Raw genomic sequence first — 21040 nt, 5'->3', positions numbered from 1 at the left:
CTTTGAAAATGAGATTTTGAAAGGTCTCCAGCTCCATTGTGTTCCCTAAAGTACTAGGAATGTGGGCCCTGAATTTTGAAGGCAACTGCTGAGCTGGGGAACAGAGTAGAAGAGTGGGGCAGATGAAAGGAAACCTTGTGTTCTTACTGAAATTCAGGCATTATTCTGTAGTAAATGCTTCTTAGGTTGCTGCAAGACTGGTTAGTTTCCAGAGTTCTGAAAGTTAATTTTGTAAGTTTTTGGGTTTTTTTTTTTTTTTTAAGTTTTTCATTGTTTCTATGAAGGGACAAACTTTCAGAGGTCCTTAGTCCCTCACTATCTCTGATGTCACCCACACATCATTTTCTTAAGCAGATGGTTTTACTTGGCTGGACACAAGTCAAACTTGGTGGTAGCAGAAATCTCAATTCCTCTTTCTTAGCCTTGGCTGGGCTGCATGGAGTCTGTCCCACACACGCAGAGTACAGGGTGAGCCAGTGATTTGGGGGTTTATACACAGAACATGGCCACCTTCTTTCTCTCTTTCAGTAATTCTTTGCTTTCCAGCTGCTACGCTTCTAATCTTTGTCTTCTTCCAATTCAGCACGTAAAAGCGCAGGTTTATACCTGGGTTTACTCTGGCAAGAACTGTGGCCTGCTATCAGTGTAAAAGGCATAAAAAGTGGGGAAATCACCCAGTGTACTTCCCTCATCCAAGTGTCGAGTCCCTTCGAGTCTCCCTGCTTTGTGTTTGTCTCCAATGTCTCCAAGTAGTTCTTACTTAAATTTTGTCTAGAGTTGTTATTTGTGGGGAAGTTTGGCCCAATAGAAGGTACTTCTCCATGATCAGAACTTGAAATCCACAAGTACAATAATATGAATTATAATACGATTCATTATTTAAAAAGCAATTTCATAGTGAAAAGCCTAGCTTGCTCATTCCCTTAATAGAAATGTCTAACAATAATCCTTTGGAAGCAAATGCACTAATGGGCAAACTTTTTTTTTTTTAAAGAAGGGAAGATAAAGTTTATGGAGTATTTTATTTTTAGTAGTGCTGAAACTAGAATAGACACTGTCACTAATTCTCTGTCACTAATTCTCTGCCCCAAATTAAGAGGCAGAGAATCAGAATTACAACTATTTATTGTAGAGACAGAATTTGGAGGCTGGAATGAAAGACAACTGTCATACAAAATGATGTAGCAAGCAATAACTAAAACACAGAAAGTGTATTTCAAGTTTTGATATGCAGTTCAACCCTCCCAGGGCATTAACCTCCCTCTGATGCCAAGGATCCATAAGTGAGAAAAGCAAATGAGGATACAGGGTTCAGTTCTAGCCTGAGGGATCTATGAAGGTTTCCTGGTTCCCCATTTTCTCACCTGTAAAATAATCTCAGAGGCCCCTTCCAGCTGCCAAGTTCTAATTCTTTTTTTTTTTTTTTTTTTGAGTGAGAGTGCAAGAGTGAGCGAGTGGTGAAGGGGCAGAGATAGAGGGAGAGAGAATCCATGCTGTCAGCACAGAGCCAGATGCAGGGCTCGATCTCACAAACCATGAGATCATGACCTGAGTCGAAATCAAGAGTTGGATGCTGAACCGACTGAGCCACCCAGACACCCCCCAAGTTCTAATTCTGAGAGAACTGGAAATATTCCAAAAGGATAACTGTTTTCCTGGACTGGTGGTGCTCTTTGTGTACTTTTTTTTTTTTTTTAAGGAAGAGCTTCATTAGTAGCTAAGTGGTGGGGTTTTTGTTGTTGTTGTTGTTGTTTTACAGATCCCAGAGGTTTTTAGTAGCAGATCAGTCATGCTCCTTGGGGTGATCAGACAGATTGAACACAATGATAAAGTGAGTAACTTTACCAAGGTCCCGAAGGTGAGTGTTCAGAGGTGCTGGGGAAGACACATCACAGGTAAGAAATGCAAAACCTACTTTAGCATTTCTGAAAGGCCCAATCTATGGAAGGGAAACCCTTACTGGATTTTTTTTAAAAGTTTCTTGTTTCATCTCTAAATTTGTTTAATGGCATTTGGTAAGTTAATCAAAGAAAATAATTGTAAAGGCAAGAATTCCAGACCAGAACTCTTCAGAGATATTACTTTGGCACCATCTGCTGGGTAGCTTTTAAAAGTTTCTCTGTACATAGACTTCCATTGCAGTTTACTACTTTTCCACAATGACTTAAAGGAAGTGTCAAAATTATTTGTGTCTGAATTGAGTACCATACAAGCTTATGTTAATGGGAATTTAGCTGCAAATCCACTATCACTGAAGGGGCATAACTTGCCCTGGGAAACTTGAACACAGGCAAACGCATCTTAGAATTTCAATTTCATGTGGGGGGGTTTATTTCAGCTGGGTGTCTCTCAGTAGCACCTCTGACAACCTCTGATGCATTCTGTGTAACTTCGCTGTATTGTGAAGCTCTCTCTCTCTCTCTCTTTGCGGGGAGAGAGAGAGAGAGAGAGAGAGAAGGCCTGAGCACCAGGAACTTTAGATTCCGGACCTCAATCCCCTAACAAGCAAACATGTACCTCCTTCCTGCCCAGGACTTTGTGGAAACCCTTCGAGGATGCTTCCCACCAGTGTTAATACTAGCTTTCCATTTGCGAGCAGGGTGACTTTGGGCAAGTTATTTGGCCGTGCTGAGTCTGTTTTCGCCTCTATAAACTCACTGGCTAGACCTACCTCATGGCTACTGAGACCACACGGTTAACAGAACCCGCCACTGCCACTGCGTGAGCATTCCCGGCCCTCCCTAAACCGTCAGCACTGTTATTACAACAGGCCTGCTTTTCCTTGGGGGGGAATACTCATCTTGGCCGCCCCCAAGGCTGGGAGAATTTCCAAGAATATTCTCCATGTTCCATTTACTTGGGGCAGGATGGATTTTATTTATTAATGGATTAAGCTATGATCTGAGACCATGCTTGCTTCTAGATTTTTTGACATCGTGTAACCTACTTGTGGACCACCGTTTTTTACATATCTCCCCATGTGTTTACATTAGAAAATAGGCAGCTTTTGTCTTCCCTCTCCACTGCTCCCAAATAATCTGTGGCAGAAGCCATCAGCTGTCCACCCAAAGCCATCCTCTCCTTCACAGAGTAGCGGGCAGGCAGTTTGTGTGGCCATGTGACTGTTCGCCAAAGTGAGAGCAACACTTCTGGGTTTCGCCCCCCCAAAACTTCCCAGGCTGTCCTTTTTCCTGCTGGCTGCATACAGATGACAGGCCCTAGGAGCTGGAGGGCTCACAAGGCAGAAATAAACTTTGGGTCCCTGAGGGGATGTGTGGAGGAAGGTTACCCCGCCCACCTCTAGGCCCATGTTGCATGGCCAAGAAATAAACTTCTTTTTGTCTTAACCTTCTGAAATGTTGAATAAAAAAATAATGCTATAATAAACATTTTTGTGCAGAAGCCTTATTCTATAATTTGAATTTTTATTATTTTTATTAAAAAAATTTTTTTATTCATTTTTGAGAGACAGAATGTGAGCAGGAGGGGGGCAGAGAGACAGGAACACACAGAATCCAAAGTGGGCTCCAGACTCTGAACTGTCAGCACAGAGCCCGACGTGGGGCTCGAACTCAATGAATTGTGAGATCATGACCTGAGCCGAAGTCGGATGCTCAACTGACTGAGCCACCCAGGCACCCCTATAATTTGAATTTTTAAAAATATCACCAGAATCGGCAGCATTCAAAGGTTATACCCTTCTCTTCACAAAGACTGAATCAATTACATTACTATCATTAATGAGTGTGTTCATCAGACTTTGAAAGCTGAAACAGGTTTTATAAATACATTAGTACAGACTTGTTAATTTAAAAATTTACCCTTTCACTTTGCATTTCTCTGATCACTTCTGAGGCTGAATGCTTTTCCATGTTTGTTAATTAGTTGTATCTCCTTTTTTTAAGACTTTGTTTATGCCCTGCCATCTGTTTGGGTCTATATTTCCTGAAGATTTATATATATAATCTGGCAGTAATAGATATTAGAATCAATCATCTAGAATTTCAGAAAGCATTTTATTAAAAGTCAGAACAAATATTAAGGCACAAAAATACATCAACTTTTTAAAACAAAAATCTTTGAAACAGTTTTGTCCTACATTCAAAGCAACTTCTTCCAAATTATACAATAATTTAACCCTTTTAAATAGAAAAATATAACTTTTCAAACCCCTAAATTTTCTCCTCAAATACACGTTTCCCTAGTTTCTTAATGAAGTACTGAGCTTCTGTATATACTGTACATTTCCTTAAAATCCTATTTTTGTCACTTATATACATTTGATATGTTTAGAACTTTACCTAGTATGTTAAACTTCTCTTTGTAAGTATAAGGCTTGGTGTGCTCTATTGCTCGGTGCACGCTGTTGACCATACAGAGACACAAGTACCAAAAAAACTAGTGAGTTTTAAATCTAGCACAACAGCTCTCCCCTTTAAGTTAGTCATGTATAGCTTGTAAAGCTTAGTGCAATAGACTCAAACCCCTTTTATTTATTTTTAAAAGAAACTCTGCCCCCATCGTGGGGCTCGAACTCACGACCCCAAGATAAAGAGCCGCATGTTTACTGACTGAGCCAGTTGGGCACCTGAAACCCCCTTTTATTTTTTTATTTTTTATTTTTTTAAAATTTTTTTTTTCAACGTTTATTTATTTTTGGGACAGAGAGAGACAGAGCATGAACGGGGGAGGGGCAGAGAGAGGGAGACACAGAATCGGAAACAGGCTCCAGGCTCCGAGCCGTCAGCCCAGAGCCTGACGCGGGGCTCGAACTCACAGACCGCGAGATCGTGACCTGGCTGAAGCCGGACGCTTAACCGACTGCGCCACCCAGGCGCCCCTGAAACCCCCTTTTAAAAGAAGATACAAAAATCAGTCTTATGTGTACATTTTTCATACTCTCAGTCCTGACATTATGGTAGTGCAAACATAATGTACTGTATCACAGAGGAAAAGTTGGTTTTCTCTATAGGATACGAAAGATTTAAAAATTATTTTCTTTACAGGAAAAGTAAGGGAACATCATCTCTCAGGCTTAAAAATTCATACATTCATTTATTTTTCCTTATTTTTGAAATAAATATACTGTCCTTTAAAGCAGATAATTAAATCCTAATCTAACTCAAATCATGAAAATTCCCTTTGACGCAGATTTCACATATCGTATAAATCTAACACGAGTTGCATTAGAACACGTAAGCATTTTGTCTAGGAACACATAAAACTGGACTCACCCTCAGATCCTTTCATCTGGTTGGCTCCCCAAGAATAAACTGGTCTGATAGCCTCAAAAGCTTTGAGGACCAGTTCCTGACCACTTGTTGCAGAAGCGGGGTGACGAGCTGTACGATGGCCCTGGTTGTAACTTCTCCCCAGTGCCCTTCGTACGAACCACAGCTGTAGCCTGAGGACACCCCCTTCTGTTTACGGGGGTTGGGGGGGCTAAGAGGGCCCTCTGTAGGAATACTCAATTCAGGTCATTATAAACACCAACTGGTGCCACAATTGTCACTGAAAGTGACAGAGAATATGCCCTTTGAAAAACATTTCTGATAAGGTTGTCAGGAGGGAATCCTGCTTTCTCTAGAAGATGAAAAAAGTTTGCATTTCAGCCTATAGCTGAAAGCAGTGTTTTCGTACGCACTACTGAGGTTATGCCAGAGGCAGTCTCCCTTACTAACACACTTCACATCGATGCCCCACTCCTGCTCCGCTACATTTGGAGCTCCTACTGGCTGGAAACCCAGGACTCTGCATTTCAAAATTCACCTGGAGCTGAGGAGTTGGGGGTCTGCCTCTAACTCTGGGAGTGGTAGATAAAAGCAGGACCTAGAAGGCAGGGTCGCCTCCAGCCCTGCAACAACTGGGCCCGGGGTAAAACACAGCAAAACCAGAATGGACACAAATGCTGGGAAATGTAGTAGGTAGGGGCCCATTATCGTGTCAAAAACAGAAAAAAGGAATGGAACTCACACTGTTAGCCACTCTTTTCCTAGGAAGCATGTCCCAAACTGTTCAGTGTTCCCTATGGAAAATAAATCTGAAAGTATCTTTCAATAGATATTACTACTAGCGATCTTTCTTACTAATCCCTACGAAATGAATAAATGAGAAGTAAATTGAAAAAGTAGGCTTCTGAAAGGACAATTTTGTGGCTTCATAATGAAAAAAATAATAAAGGTTATATTTAAGTGTTTGTACTGGTTAAGACTTTAAGTGCTTCTCAAACTCTTCTGAAGCCATTCTCAATTCCCAAGGTTAGAACTCCTTCAAAGAAAGATATGCAAAATTCTAACTTTAATTCCTATCCTATATGTCCACAAGCCCTGTATCTTTGGTCATGAAAGCAGCAAAACATTCACATTTCCATCATACTACATTCAACTACCTTTCAAGTTTAGAATGTTCTGCATTAAAAAAAATATTAAAACAAAAAAATTTCAAATCATACATTACATATATAATATGTAACAAAATGATGTATAAAACATGGTCGAAGGTCAAGAAATTAATTACAAGATTAATAGTGATGTACTGTACAGACAAATACATGTTTTATTATAAAATCAAATAAACCAAGATTATGTAAAGGATGTTCTAGGGTCTATAAGGCTCACTGGTAACGAATCTGCCAGCTTGCCGGGGAGAAAGTGCTCCCCATCTGGCCACGTGTCTACCAACTGCCCCACACAGATTCAGCAGCAGCACGTGAACACGTGGCCTGAATGAGGGGATAGTGGGAGGGCAAATCCTTGGAAGTGACCTTCAAGACCTTATTCCTGTGTACTTCTGTTCCCCTGAGCTTAGAGAGGACCTACCTCTGTGATTTGATGTGCATGGTGATATTTACAAACAAGGACCTTGTGCAGACCCGTATGTGTGTACACACACACACACACACACACACACACACACCAAAACTAACCCTATAAACATGCTTATGTTCTACGGTTAATCAAGTTTTACTTGATATCAAATCACTTCCATATAAAAGTCAAAGAACATTATTATTGCATCTAGTAACTAGAAACCTAAGAGATGGAGATGCTGCTTTACCACACTTCAGAAGAATCACATCCTCTACCTCAAAGGTTAGTGAGTGGAAGAATAGAGGTGTTCACGTAAAAAATATTTTTAAATCTGGAATTGTCATATTTTCCAGAGAAAAGAGAAAGCCCAAATCCACATCCCTGCCTCCTTTTAGCTAAGAGCATTTGGGCATATTTCTTTATCATAATACTTCTCTTAGATTATTTCCAAATCCAGGCAATTTGGTGGACATTAAGCTGACATTTAAAGTAGCTTAAAAGGGGTGCAGAACCCTCCTACCACCTGAATTCTTAATTTTAATACATAGATTTCCAAGATAATGCAATAAAAACTTGTTGCACTAGATCAAAACAAAGCTCTCTTTCAGTCTTGAGGAAGTCCTTCACCGTTAACTGGGTTTCATTTATATGGGTTCCAATCACATTATCTTTTCTGAAGAGAACATTTTTTCTGCCATTTCAGATCTGGTCATGATTTCCTTTAAAAAAAAAAAAAAAAAAAAGATGACATACTTCCAAATGTTGATGCTCCTTCCAGAACATAACAAAATTCTCTAATCTTTCACAGTCACAATTTTGTGGGGAACTGCGTACATTTCACGATATACATAGAAACAGTAGATTTAGAAAATAAACAATGGATAATCTACACTTCTAGTGATGTCTGGCCAATATCTGTTGACAAGTTTGGAAAACTTTAACATCCTGCTAGCTGGAAAATGTTTCAAGTTCAGAGTTACCAGTGAGAGGCAGAGATGGGGCTCACGTGTTTTTCTCAGGCATGGTTCATCCACGGATGGATTCGCCTCGCTTTACACAGTTCATGTATTTTGAAATTATACAACTATTTACCAAATGATTACTCTAAGTGCCCTTTACAAAGTAATTCTCCATCATGTCTCTTTCTGTAGAATTCTAAATCCTGAAGTTCAATTGCTTTGTAGCCAGGTGCATGTCTACGGCAGCCCCCTCAAAACTTCCCGCTACTGCCAGATCAATGTGCCACGGCCAAAGTCATTTCCCTTCAGTGAACAGAGCAGCAGCTGCTCTCCTGCTCTATAGCCACCACATGAATTACACCTCAGTTACCACTAACTTCCTCCCTTACTGTTCCTGCCCATAAGTTAGAGTTCTCAATATCCATCCTCTAATTCCTACTACTCAGACTTCTTCCTGTTTTGGGCCACCCTTCAATGTCCAGACGATCTAGAACCCAATTTTCTCCTCCAAACCTTCCCAAATCCACAACCTCGATTCAAATTTCCTGCTTAGTAAATGAGAATGAGTAGAAACTCTAATACCTTAGCAAAATATCCCAAGTAGAAGAAATTAATTTAGACAAACTGCCACCTTAAAGTATTCTAAACTCTTTACCCACATAGAAGATGTTAGAAAATCCCAGACTCAAAATCTCATGAAACAATTCTCCCTCCCTTTATACCAACAAGCGCTTATCTTGCTCCTGTTTTAAATGAGGATCTAGCTCCTTTAGGTTTCATTGACAAATCAGTGCAGTCTTCCAGGCTGCTCGATTTGTAATTGTTTTACAAAGTAACTTTCAGAATTTCTTTCTGAAATATATTTCTACTTTGTGAAAATAACAGCACCAAGAAAATAAGCAAAAAATGTATTTTACCTCATCTGAATCCACTAACACTGGAAGAGCTCTGAAACAAAAACAGGTAACAATGTTATTAACAGGCTAGTGTATGTATGAAGGCTGAGTACAGGCATATCCCTGTGATCTGTAAATTCTCACTCCTGGATGGACACAGCTGACAGAAGTAAACACCGAAGCTCACCAACGCACACAAAGAGGAATTTTCATACTGTTCTTAATAGCCCCCAACCTGAAAACAACCAAATGGGTAAACTGTAGTGTATCCACACAATGGAATACTACACAGCAAAGAAGCTGAACGGATTACTGAGGGATGAATTTTTTAAATCTGACACAAATAATTGACAGTTACAGACATCAGGACAGCAGCACCTTTCAAAAAGTGGAATTGTGATTTAGGAGGAAAATAAAGGGGTTTTTAGGACACTAGTGATGTTTTATTTATTTTTTATCTGGGTACTAGTTACATGAGTGTGTTCATATTGCAAATTTATTGAGCTTAGGATTCTGTACTTTCCAGAATGTGTGCTATACTTCAAAAAATTTCAGTTAAGGGGCACCTGGGTGGCTCAGTCGGTTAAGCATCTGACTTTGCTTAGGTCATGATCTCACAGTTCGTGAGTTCAAGCCCCGCATCAGGCTCTGTCCTGTGAGAACTTAAGAGGGATGAATAAGCTTGACTATAGTAATCATTTCAGCGTCCATATGTATATCAAATCGTCATGTACACCTTAAATATATACAGTATATTAAAACAAACAGAATCCTACGACCCAGCAATTGCACTACTAGCCATTTATCCATGGGATACAGGTGTGCTGTTCGAAGGGACACATGCACCCCCATGTTTATGGCAGCACTATCAACAATAGCCAAAGTACGGAAAGAGCCCAAATGTCCATTGACAGATGAATGCATAAAGAAGATGTGGTATATATATATATATACACAATAGAGTATTACTCAGCAATAAAAAAGAATGAAACCTTGCCATTTACAACTACATGGCTGGAACTGGAGGGTATTATGCTAAGTGAAATTAGTCAGTCAGAGAAAGACAAAAATCATAAGACTTCACTCCTAAGAGGACTTTAAGATACAAAACAGATGAACATAAGGGATGGGAAACAAAAATAATATAAAAACAGGAAGGGGACAAGACAGAAGAGACTCATAAATACAGAGAACAAACAGAGGCTTACTGGAGGGGTTGTGGGAGGGGGGATGGGCTAAATGGGTAAGGGGCACTGAGGAATCTACTCCTGAAATCACTGTTGTACTATATGCTAACTAATTTGGACGTAAATTAAAAAAAATTAAAAATTAAATTAAAAAAACCCAACTAACTAACTAACTAAATAAATAAATAAAATAAAGAGAGGGGCACCTAGGTGGATCAGTCGGTTAAACATCCAACTTTGGCTCAGGTCATGAACTTGCAGATCTTGAGTTCAAGCACTGTGTCAGGCTCTATGCTGACAGCTCAGAGCCTGGAACCTGTTTCAGAGTCTGTGTCTCTGTCTTTCTCTGTTCCTCCCCTGCTCTCATTCTTGTCTGTCTGTCTCTCTCAAAAATAAATAAAGATTACAAATTTTTTTAAATAGAGGGACACGGAAACATATTAGGAAAGGTATTTATGGAATCAAGTACTTGCTTAATTCCCATACCATCATTACCACTGATGGGGTGTCTACTGGGGGTGGGGGGTGCTAGAGAGAGTTCTACAATACAGCCTTTGCTTGGGAAAGAAAACACAGATAAAAAAGAAAAGCCGAGAGTAGAGCCCCACCGTGTGGTAGATCTCCCTCACGGAGAGCGAGCCTGAAGGGAAAGTCTATACGCCAGAGCTACCACATGCAAGTCCCCTCCCTGTGAGACTCCAGAGAACGCCACTTACAGAGCAGTCTATGGTGAAGGCAGAAGAAAGAGAAGCAAGAGACTAACTAGGTGTGAGAAAGGGGCCACGTTAGACTGTCTGGAATACTACTATCAAGGAAAATCCAGGGGAGAGGACTGCTTTCGGGGAAACTTGAACCAGAACCTGAGAGACCCAGAAGACAGTCGTTGGATGCTCAGCACTGTTTGGAGGTAAACACTAGCAATCTCAAAAATGCTTCCTCTGTGAGGTTAATGATTGTTGAAAACTTGGTAAGATGTATTCAGTGCACTGAAGAGGGAGGTGAACTCCGCTAAGCTGTCCTCTATGGCTGATCAGAGATAAGGAAAAGTGATAATCTGTTCAAATTGTCCTAAGACAGGCAAACAGAATTTCATACTAAACAGAAACTGTCTACATGGAAGTAAATGGGAGCAGGGAAAGGAAAGAACAGTATATGAAAATGTTATCCTCTCTGCCAATCCTGCTGGTTTCTGTTGTGGAAACAGCTACGTGGAATTCTTCCTTCACATTATCAAACAGAACATTGCGTCAAACAGAACACTGATCCTGATTAGCTCAAAGTTCCCGAGGGGCTTGGTCTATACTTTGCCGAAGCTCATGTTTTTCCTCCAAAAGCTTCCCCACCATACATGGTATTGGGGTTCCATGTGTTTAAAAAAAAAAAAAGTTTTACATATGTTTTAACTTTTTTATAATAGAAAGTTGAAACAAGATAAAGTGATTCTAATCCTGAAAAACTTAGATCAGAAAGGGCTGGAGTTGGTTATAGGCCACAAGCATTCACGTGGTTGTTGTACAGTGAAAAATGAAGAAGGAAAGACCAAGGCAGGGCTGTGTTCTCCTTGTAGTCTGACATGACATTAGTCATTCACTAGTGATGGGGCCTATCAAAACATATGGAGGTACAAGGTTCGAAAAGCACATGACGGAACATGAAAGTTATCTCTTTATACGATATACTAAATTTTAGACTCAAACTTTAACAAAAGATATTTACACATCTGTGAATGAAGAGGGAATATTTTCTTCCACCCACTTCAAATCTTCATCCTGTAAAAATAAATATTTATATATCAGCATTTGCTTAGTATGACCTGAAAGAATTGTAAAATATAATGTATATAAAATGTAAGCATTTAAATTCAAATGCATGATTCTTGTCATTTCTACATATCCTAAGAACTTGGCACTTATGCCACACAGAAATTATGCCAGTATGCTCTTAAACAGGCAAACAAACAAAAACTTGGATTTCAGAATTTTTTACTTCTTGGTTTTCTTTACATTAGATGCACAGGTGTTGATTTTGGCTTTTTTTTTACCCTGAAAAAACAGAGTAGAAACACAGAGTCGATTAATGAGAAAAATAGCAAGAATATTGATTTGTATTGGTTTTTTGCTCCCAGCATTCATTATGCCTCCTAATTTGTTCAAGTTTTTATATCATGAGTTTATAATTTTTCAACCGAAAAAGATGACAGTGCAAATACTCTAATTTTACAAAAGCCTATTTATTTCTATGCTTGTATTTACACTCATCTCTCTGCAGGAGACAAGAGAAGGAAAACAGGTCAGTTGGGGAATCTGTTTTTTAATAGATGCTTGCTTATAGTTATCTCATTGGGACAAAGAAAAATAAAAGGTATACTGAATATTTTGATTTATACTATAAAATAAATAAAAATGTTTCTTTGTGATCTACCCGGCTACATGGAATACTCAAGTGTCAGTTACATCTTGCTCACCTAGACAGACAAAGCAGCTGAGCCAGTATTAACAGGAACCCCAATTCTCATGAGATAAGGCTTCTGATCAAGAGCTGACTGCACTTAATTTTGGGAAATGAAAAAGTATTCCTTTGATGTTTTGGTAAGCACTGAGTTTTAAAATAAAGTGGGATATACTGTATATCCCTAAAATAAAAGGAAAATATCTTTAAAAATTTGAAGTTTAATAGCTCTAACACCAGATAATTAAAACTGTTGTAATTTTTCTAAAGTTTAAATCACCATAAAACTACTCAAAGAACACATTTTACAGAATTATTAACAAAAAATGAAAAGATTTACTGAACAGATTAACCTATTCTCATATATCATCTGTTCTGTCAGAACTTACAAGCACACATAAATTTTTATATTCTATTAATCACAACATATACAATTATAAGAAAGCAGAATAGAAAACTGTGAGAGGCATTTCCACTTTGCTTAATATGCATAAAATATTTAAAAACTCATCTCTACCCTCTATTTAACCATTTTATTCAAGCTTCCAGCTTTATATAAAAAATGCTAATTTTGTCAACTACACAGGCAACACATAAAATCCTTTCCTAATAGATACCAAATGTTATCTGAAATGGCTTCAAAAATCACTTCAAAATGCTGAACAATTAACAAGCTTCTACTATAACAAAGCTTCTCGATCTTTAATGTACATATGAGTCATCTATGGGATCCTGTTAAAAAGTAGATTCAGATTCAGTAGGTCTGAGGTGGGCCTGAGACTACATTTCTAGCAAGTTCCCAGGTGACGCTCATGCTTCTGGTCCAAGAACAGCACTTGAGAAGCAAAGATCTACAGTAGTTACAATCATCAGACTTAACTACTATCACTAATTGGTAAAACTGATTTTCATACAAAAAGCTTTCATACTAAGGTAGAAAATGTTTTCCTGACGGTCAATGAATGTGACACAGACTCTATTAAATATATACTATACTCACAAAATTATCAGAAGTAGCAGGTTTAGCTGTTCCATTGGAAACCGTTTTTGAGACTCTTAATTTTATTCCTTCAGCTACGAGAAACATGATAGAGATAAATATCTAAAATTATAAAATATCATTTTCCTTCATGTTTAATAACTCAACAAAGATTTATATCTACACATATATATCTATATAGATTTATAAATATTAATTATATATTTACTATATATATTTATTCTTATTTTTTTAATGTTTATTTTTGAGAGAGAGAGAGAGACAGAGACAGAGACAGAGTGTGAGCAGGGAACGGGCAGAGAGAGAGGGAGACACAGAATCCATAGCAGGCTCTAGGCTCCAAGCAGTCAGCACAGAGCCCAACATGGGGCTCGAACTCACAAGCCATGAGATTATGACCCGAGCCAAAGTTGGACGCTTAACCAACTGAGCCACCCAGGTGTTCCTTAAAGGAGAGGTAACAGTGGAAGCTTCGGGCAGGGGGCTGGCTTTAACATACCACTTGGAAATGTAGGAGGGATGGCAAAAATCAATAGATTTCACAAATGTTTGCAGTAACAACCAGGTTTTTAAGATGCTAGTTTGAATTCCCATTTTAGAGGAGTTTAAACAAACAAGCAAACATACAAACATATACACGTATTTCCTTAGATAGTTTCAATATATTTTAAAGTTTATGGATTTAAAAATTTATGATTTGCAGTATCATATTTAGGAATAAATCACATCTTTGTCTATGCCTTTTCCTCGCTGACACATACATTTTGGAATGTGCCTATGGTATAAAACAGGAAAGAGAAGGATTTTCTCCTTTCCTATTGGACCAAGGCTCTCCTTTCTGTGAGCAGTTTCAGTACAGCAGAGGTTGAAAGCATGAGTCCTGGAACCAGACTGCCTCACCCAGGATTCTGGCTCTCCCTGGACAACCCTGGGCAAAGCAATCGCCTTTCTGCAACTCAGTGTCCCCAGCAACACAATGGGATAATACTGATAGCTACTTCATAGGGTTCTCACGAGCATTCAACAAGTTAGCATATATAAGGTGCCTGACACTTAATCTATGTCCCACAAGTATTCACTTTGTAACACTGTATAATTACAATATTGTAATATTGTTATAATAATTTGCAAATAGTGCTTCTCCATAAACATGGACAATTGATATATTATGACATATATGATATATTAAGGTGATATAATGAGTGAAAATGAGGTTCCTTGATCAAAAAATATTTCCATGGGGCATTTAAAATCCTAACATTTGAGATCTATTCTTTTAAAGGGGCAAACACTGATTTTTAAAACTTAAGTACAATATATATAATACACAAATTTAATGTTTATTTACTTTTGAGGGTGTGAGCAGGGAAAGGGCAGAGAGAGAGAGGGAGACACAGAATCCAAAGCAGGCTCCAGCCTCCGAGCTGTCAGCACAGAGCCCAACACGGGGCTTGAACCCATGGACCACGAGATCATGACCCGAGCTGAAGTCGGACACTTAACCAACTGAGCCACCCAGGTACCCCTATATAATACACAAATTTTAAGTGTATAGTCTAAATCGAGACACTTAACATTTCCATCATCACAGAAGGTTCTTTAAATCCCTTTCTGGTCAATCCTACTCCCACCAGAAGCAACCATTGTTCTGACTGACATAATCACCATAGCTTAGTACTGCCTGTTCTAGAACTTCATATATAGAACCATAATCCATGGAGTCTATCATCTTTTGGATTTGATTACTTTCACTCAACATAAAGGTTTTGAAATTTATTTATGTTGTAGAGTGTTGGTTACTTTTGATTACTGAACAGTAGTTGGCTGTGTGGGTATACCACAAATACTTTGTTCATCTGTTGACGGACTTTAGGTTACATCCAGTTTTAAACTATTAAGAATAAAGCTGCTAGGGTGCTTGGGTGGCTCAGTAAAATGTCTGATTCTTGGTTTTGGCTCAAGTCATGATCTAACAGTTTGTGAGTTTGAGCCCGACATTGGGCTGTGCACTGACAGTGTGGAGCCTACTTGGGATTCTCTTTCTCTCTCTCTCTCTCTCTCTCTCTGCCCCTCCCCTGCTCACACACTCTCTCTCTCTCCAAATAAATAAATAAACTTAAATTTTTTTTTTCAACGTTTATTTTATTTTTGGGACAGAGAGAGACAGAGCATGAACGGGGGAGGAGCAGAGAGAGAGGGAGACACAGAATCGGAAACAGGCTCCAGGCTCTGAGCCATCAGCCCAGAGCCTGATGCGGGGCTCGAACTCACGGACCGCGAGATCGTGACCTGGCTGAAGTCGGACGCTTAACCGACTGCGCCACCCAGGTGCCCCGAAATAAATAAACTTAAAAAAAATAAAGTTGCTGAAAATAATAATGTACATTAGTGTCTTTTTGTGAACATCTGCTTTCATTTCTATCATTTCTTCTGGGTAAATACCTTGGTGTGGAATGGCTGGGTTGGACGGCAGGTATATTTTTAACTTTTTAAGAACTAATTTTTTTTTTTTAATGTTTACTTATTTATTTGGAGAGAGAGAGAGAGAGCGCGCACATGTGTGTGTGAATAGGGGAGGGGCAGAGAGAGGGGGACAGAGGATCCAAAGTGGGCTCTGCACTGACAGCAGGGAGCCCAATGTGGGGCTCGAACTCAGGAACCGTGAGATTATGACCTGAGGTGAGATCAAGAGTTGGAGGCTTACCCGACTAAACCACTCAGGCACCCCATGAAATTTTTATGTCTTGAAATTAGTGTAAGCCCATTAATTTTATTTTATTGAGATATAATTCCCACACTATAAAATGCACCACTTTGAAGCGTACAGCTCAGTGAATTCCAGTATAGCCACGGAACTGTACAACCATCACCACTAATTTCAAATTTTCATCACCCTAAAAAGAAACCCCATACCCATCAGTAGTCACTCCCTACTGATGCCTTCCATCAACACCTGGCAATCACCAATATATTTTCTGTCTCTATGGACTTACCTTTTGTGGATTTTTCATATAAATTTTTTTAAATTTATTTTAAGTTTATTTATTTTGAGAGAGAGAGGGAGAGAAAAAAATTCAAAATCAAAGAACCTGGGATTTGAACATCAGATTTCTTTTTTTTTAATTTATTTTTAAAATTTATTTATTTATTTATTTATTTATTTATTTATTTATTTATTTAAATATATGAAGTTTATTGTCAAATTGGTTTCCATACAACACCCAGTGCTCATCCCAAAAGGTGCTCTCCTCAATACTCATCACCCACCCATAAATTTTTTTTAATGTTTGTTTATTTTTGAGAGAGAGAGAGAGACAGAGTGCAAGTGGGTTAGGGGCAGAGAGAGAGGGAGACGCAGAATCCAAAGCAGGCTCCAGGCTCTGAGCTGTCAGCACAGAGCCTGACACGGGGCTTGAACTCACAAGCTGTGAGATCATGACCTGAGCCGAAGTCAGATGCTTAACCGACTGAGCCACCCAGGAGCCCCTTATAGATTTTTCATATAAATGGAATCATAAAATTTGTGATGTTTATGACTGGCTTCTTTCACTTAGCATAATGTTTTCCAGATTTGTCCATGTTTAACTACAAGAATGTTTTGACTCTTCTAGGTCCTATGCTTTTTCCACATACATTATAAAATCATTTTAACCACTTGTATTTTCTTTTTTTTTAGGTCAGTTAGAATTATGATTGGGATTGTACAGATTCTATTGATCAATTTGTGGAACTGACTGCTTCATAATATTGAGAGTTGTTAACTCGTAAACGTTACATCTCTATACTTATTCTCAGCAACTGAATTATGTGTTGATGTTGCCTCAACAAATGATTAAAGTATTATGGTAAAATTAATAAAATGATAAAATGCTATGAAGAAATTAATTGAAAGATGAAAGTAGCACTAAAACTATAACTAGAAATGCTTTGGGCATGACCAGGAATTAACAGATCTGTATATTTCTCAAGAGCAAGAAGAGGTGATTGAAGGAAATTTAGCAATTATCATTAAGAAGATTATTAGGAGCTAAGCACAATATAAACTAAATTATTAGTGTGAAAAAGTTTACTTACTTTAATACTTAAGGCCTTAAGAGCAAATAAGTATCAAAAGCTCACACTGCACTAACAATCTTGAAAATTTCACTACTGGGGTGCCTTGGTGGCTCAGTCGGTTAAGCGTCCGACCTCGGCTCAGGTCATTACCTTGTGGTTCGTGGGTTTGAGCCCCGAATTGGGCTCTGTGCCGACAGCTCAGAGCCTGGAGCCTGCTTCAGATTCGGTGTCTCCCTCTCTCTTTGCCCCTACCCCGGTCATGCTCTGTCTCTTAAAAATAAATAAACATTAAAAAAATTAAAAAAAAAAAAAAAAGAAAAATTCATTTTCGTTACTGACTTTTCTTTTGTGATTATCTACCATAATAGAGGTTTTTGCAGATATAGTTTGAAAATTATTTTAATAGAAAACAGTGTATGTGATTTTGCCTCACAGGTAAAGGTACAATACAATGGTCATTTAATAAGAAAACATATCACTCACTTAAATTCTCAGATGTTACCATGAATTCTTCAATTTCATCATCAGAATCATCAATTAATGGCATGAAGGCATATCTACACCAAAACCAAGAAGGAATAGTGTTATCAGTGCATTTAAATCTGTTCAGTTTTCAGTTTATAGCTAACAGTGTCATTGCATACAAAGATATCTACATTTTTACAATTTCTCATAAATTCACATAACAAAAATTTAATTATTTTACTCTCAAATTAGGAAAGATTACTACCAATGAAACAGTGAAACTGGAGCACCCAAACCCTGCTGACAAAAGCATAACTGGATAAGATCTTGCTGGAAAGCAGTTCTGCAACATACAATGTTCGGGGAAGGGGATTTTCTGTACATTTTTTTCCATGTCAGGTTACCCCCCTTGCCCACTACGTGTTAATTCCTCCCCTAACAAAAGATAAACTGCTAATCTGACTGGTGAAAACAAAGCATACTGACTGAGCCACATTTACTAGGTCCAACAGCATTCAGAAAGCATTGGTGATAATAACAATAATCCTAGAAACAAAGAGCCTAAAAATTAGGGACTGCTTCCATAAATTATGCTACATTCATATTATGAAGTGCCACAGAGTCATTAAAAATAATGTGGTAGGTCTTGGGGTGCCTCGCTGGCTCAGTCAGTAGAGCATGCGACTTTAGATCCAGGGTTGTGAGTTCAAGCCCCACACTGGGCATGGAGCCTACTTAAAAAAAAAAAAATGTGGTAGACCTATACAGGTTGATATGGAAAGATAGATCTCAGACAAGAAGGTGCAGAACAGTGAATACATGTATAGAAGTACCTATGTATAATTATTATCGTACGCTTTTAAAAACAGAGAAAGAAACACACACATGGGTAATATACTTTTTCATTTTTCCCTGGAAGGGCATACAAAAAACCTCATAGTACTTTCCCTGGGGAAGAGGAGGGGGCAAGGGAAGGGGGGGCTTCCCATCACACGCAGTCAACAGTGCAACCTGAACTTACCATTTAAGCTCCTTATGATTTTGGTCCCATCCTTCCTTTCCAGCTTTATTCCCTTCCAGTGTAAGTAGTATTCACCAAAACGCATGCCTCAGTGACCTCCAAAGTACACCATGTTTGTCTCCACTACCTCAGAAAATGTACATTCTTTCCCGGCTCAGTCTTTCACTGCTCTGCTCCTTTCCTTAAGGCGTAACATAAGTGCTGCCTTTTCATGGAGTTTTCCTCATCCATCTTCAGTCTTACCCCTGGACTTCTAGTTTATACATCTCTTATTTCACTTTCTTGCATTACGTCTGTCTCCCTACTTGACTGTATTCTCCTTTAAAAGCAAGGGCTACCTCTCCAGTTTCTATATAAATGTGTTTCTATTTGAACACAGTAGCAGTTACCCACAAATGCTTGCCAAACTTGAATTTTCCTACGTTAGGTACCTCTGGTTGTTTGCTGATGGTCTCCACAAAAACATTATCACAATAAGGATAAGCGAAAAAAGGAAGCTCCAGAATGCATCATCAACCCAACGTTCCATCCAATCCTGTAACAAGGACAATTCAAACACGAAATGTCAACCTTCTGATAAACAACATAGGTTTCCCGAATAGTGTACAATGGCAAACACTAATGAAGTCTTTCCGAGCAGTGAGTCTTCCAAATAAGCACGTATTTTTTTTAAGAAAATAAAAATAAGAAATGCTATATCTTGAATTTGAATTTAAAGGGGTTTCAGAGGTCATTTCATCTATTTTCTAGATGACAACAGTCACGAGGCAGGTTAACAGGAGAGTTAGAAGCAAGTTGACAATGGGTACTTTTTTTTTTTTTTAATTTTCTTTTAATGTTTATTTATTTTTGAGACAGAGAGAGACAGAGCATGAACGGGGGAGGGTCAGAGAGAGAGGGAGAGACAGAATCCGAAACAAGCTCCAGGCTCCGAGCTGTCAGCACAGAGCCCAACGCGGGCCTCGAACTCACGAACCGCGAGATCATGACCCGAGCTGAAGTCGGACCCTTAACCGACTGAGCCACCCGGGCGCCCCGACAATGGGTACTTTTGACGTTGATGACATTAGAATTTCTGATGCGAAGATCTCAATGTAGGATTTTTCCCAGTAGGTTATTTTGCTTTTAGTAAGATAGGAGATTTTATTACATATTGTTTGAAACATTTCTAAATGGCTGTTTAACATCATAAATACTCCTTTCCATAAAATCTTAGGGTCAACAGAAAGATTTAGAAAACAAAAACAAAAATCCCAAAGATAAACTTAGAACTCTCAAGTGAAAACACTAAGGTAAGGGGAGGAGAAAAAAGAAATTCCAGAAAGTTCAGTTTCTTCTCTCACTAAATTATCCCTGAGGCAGAAGTCCAGGATATTCAGAGGGTTGTTTGTAATTGTTTGTTTAGAACATCGAGACTAGCTCTAGATCAAGAAGCTCCCAAGAGGGCCTTTAAAATTTTTTAAGTCTAAGAAATGTATCTTCTGCCTACAGAACCCACCCACCCTCCTGAATATTCATAATACCATCCTAGAAACCTGTCAGACTCAAGGTTTACAGTCCCATTTAGATACAAGATAACCCAATTTCATGGTATGCAAGACAAAAAAGATTTCCTGCTACCTGAAATTACAAGGAAGATAATTATTTTTCAACATATATAAAGGGGGGGTGGCTGAGTGGCTCAGTCTGTTAAGTGTCTGAGTCTTGATTTTGGCTCAGGTCATGATCTCACGGTTTGTGGGATCGAGCCCCGTGTCAGGCTGTGCTGACAGTGCAGAGCCTGCTTACAATTTTCTCTCTCCCCCTTTGTCTGCTCCTCCCCTGCTCATGCTTGCACAATTTCTCGCTCTCAAAATAAATAAACATTTAAAAATATATACAGTATATATGAAGGGAAGTTGAGAAAAGAGCTTAACTGGAAAAGTAGATTTAGGAGGAACTTTTCCAGATTCATTTAAAGGAAGCAAAAGTCCACATAATTCTAGTAAAATAATTAAAACTAAATTGACAAAATGGGAATGCAAGCTGGTGCAGCCACTCTGGAAAACAGTATGGAGGTTCCTCAAAAAACTAAAAATAGAACTACCCTATGACCCAGCAATTGCACTAGTAGGTATTTATCCAAGGGATACAGGTGTGCTGCTCAAAGGGACACGTTGCACCCCCATGTTTATAGCAGCACTATCAACAATAGCCAAA

The 21040-nt window shown here is 38.7% G+C and overlaps 1 protein-coding gene across 2 annotated transcripts in view; it reads right to left on the bottom strand.

The window, feature by feature from the left end:
- Window positions 1–3997: 3997 nt before the first annotated feature.
- Window positions 3998–21040, bottom strand: part of TMEM87B (transmembrane protein 87B) — a 51845-nt gene continuing 34802 nt past the window's right edge. For both annotated transcript variants that reach the window (XM_086700568.1, XM_086700570.1), the window contains exons 14-19: window positions 19273–19376; window positions 17839–17912; window positions 13300–13373; window positions 11568–11620; window positions 8686–8716; window positions 3998–7528 (exon numbers count right to left, since the gene is read on the bottom strand). In XM_086700568.1, coding sequence (XP_086556694.1) covers window positions 7469–7528; window positions 8686–8716; window positions 11568–11620; window positions 13300–13373; window positions 17839–17912; window positions 19273–19376 — 396 coding nt within the window. In that variant the 3' untranslated portion in view covers window positions 3998–7468. The remainder of the gene's footprint in view (window positions 7529–8685; window positions 8717–11567; window positions 11621–13299; window positions 13374–17838; window positions 17913–19272; window positions 19377–21040) is intronic.

The sequence above is a fragment of the Puma concolor genome, chromosome A3 (genome assembly GCF_028749965.1).
Source record: "Puma concolor isolate L17-30 chromosome A3, mPumCon1.1.hap2, whole genome shotgun sequence".
NCBI lineage: Eukaryota > Metazoa > Chordata > Mammalia > Carnivora > Felidae > Puma > Puma concolor.
This window is presented reverse-complemented; position numbering and strand designations above follow the sequence as displayed.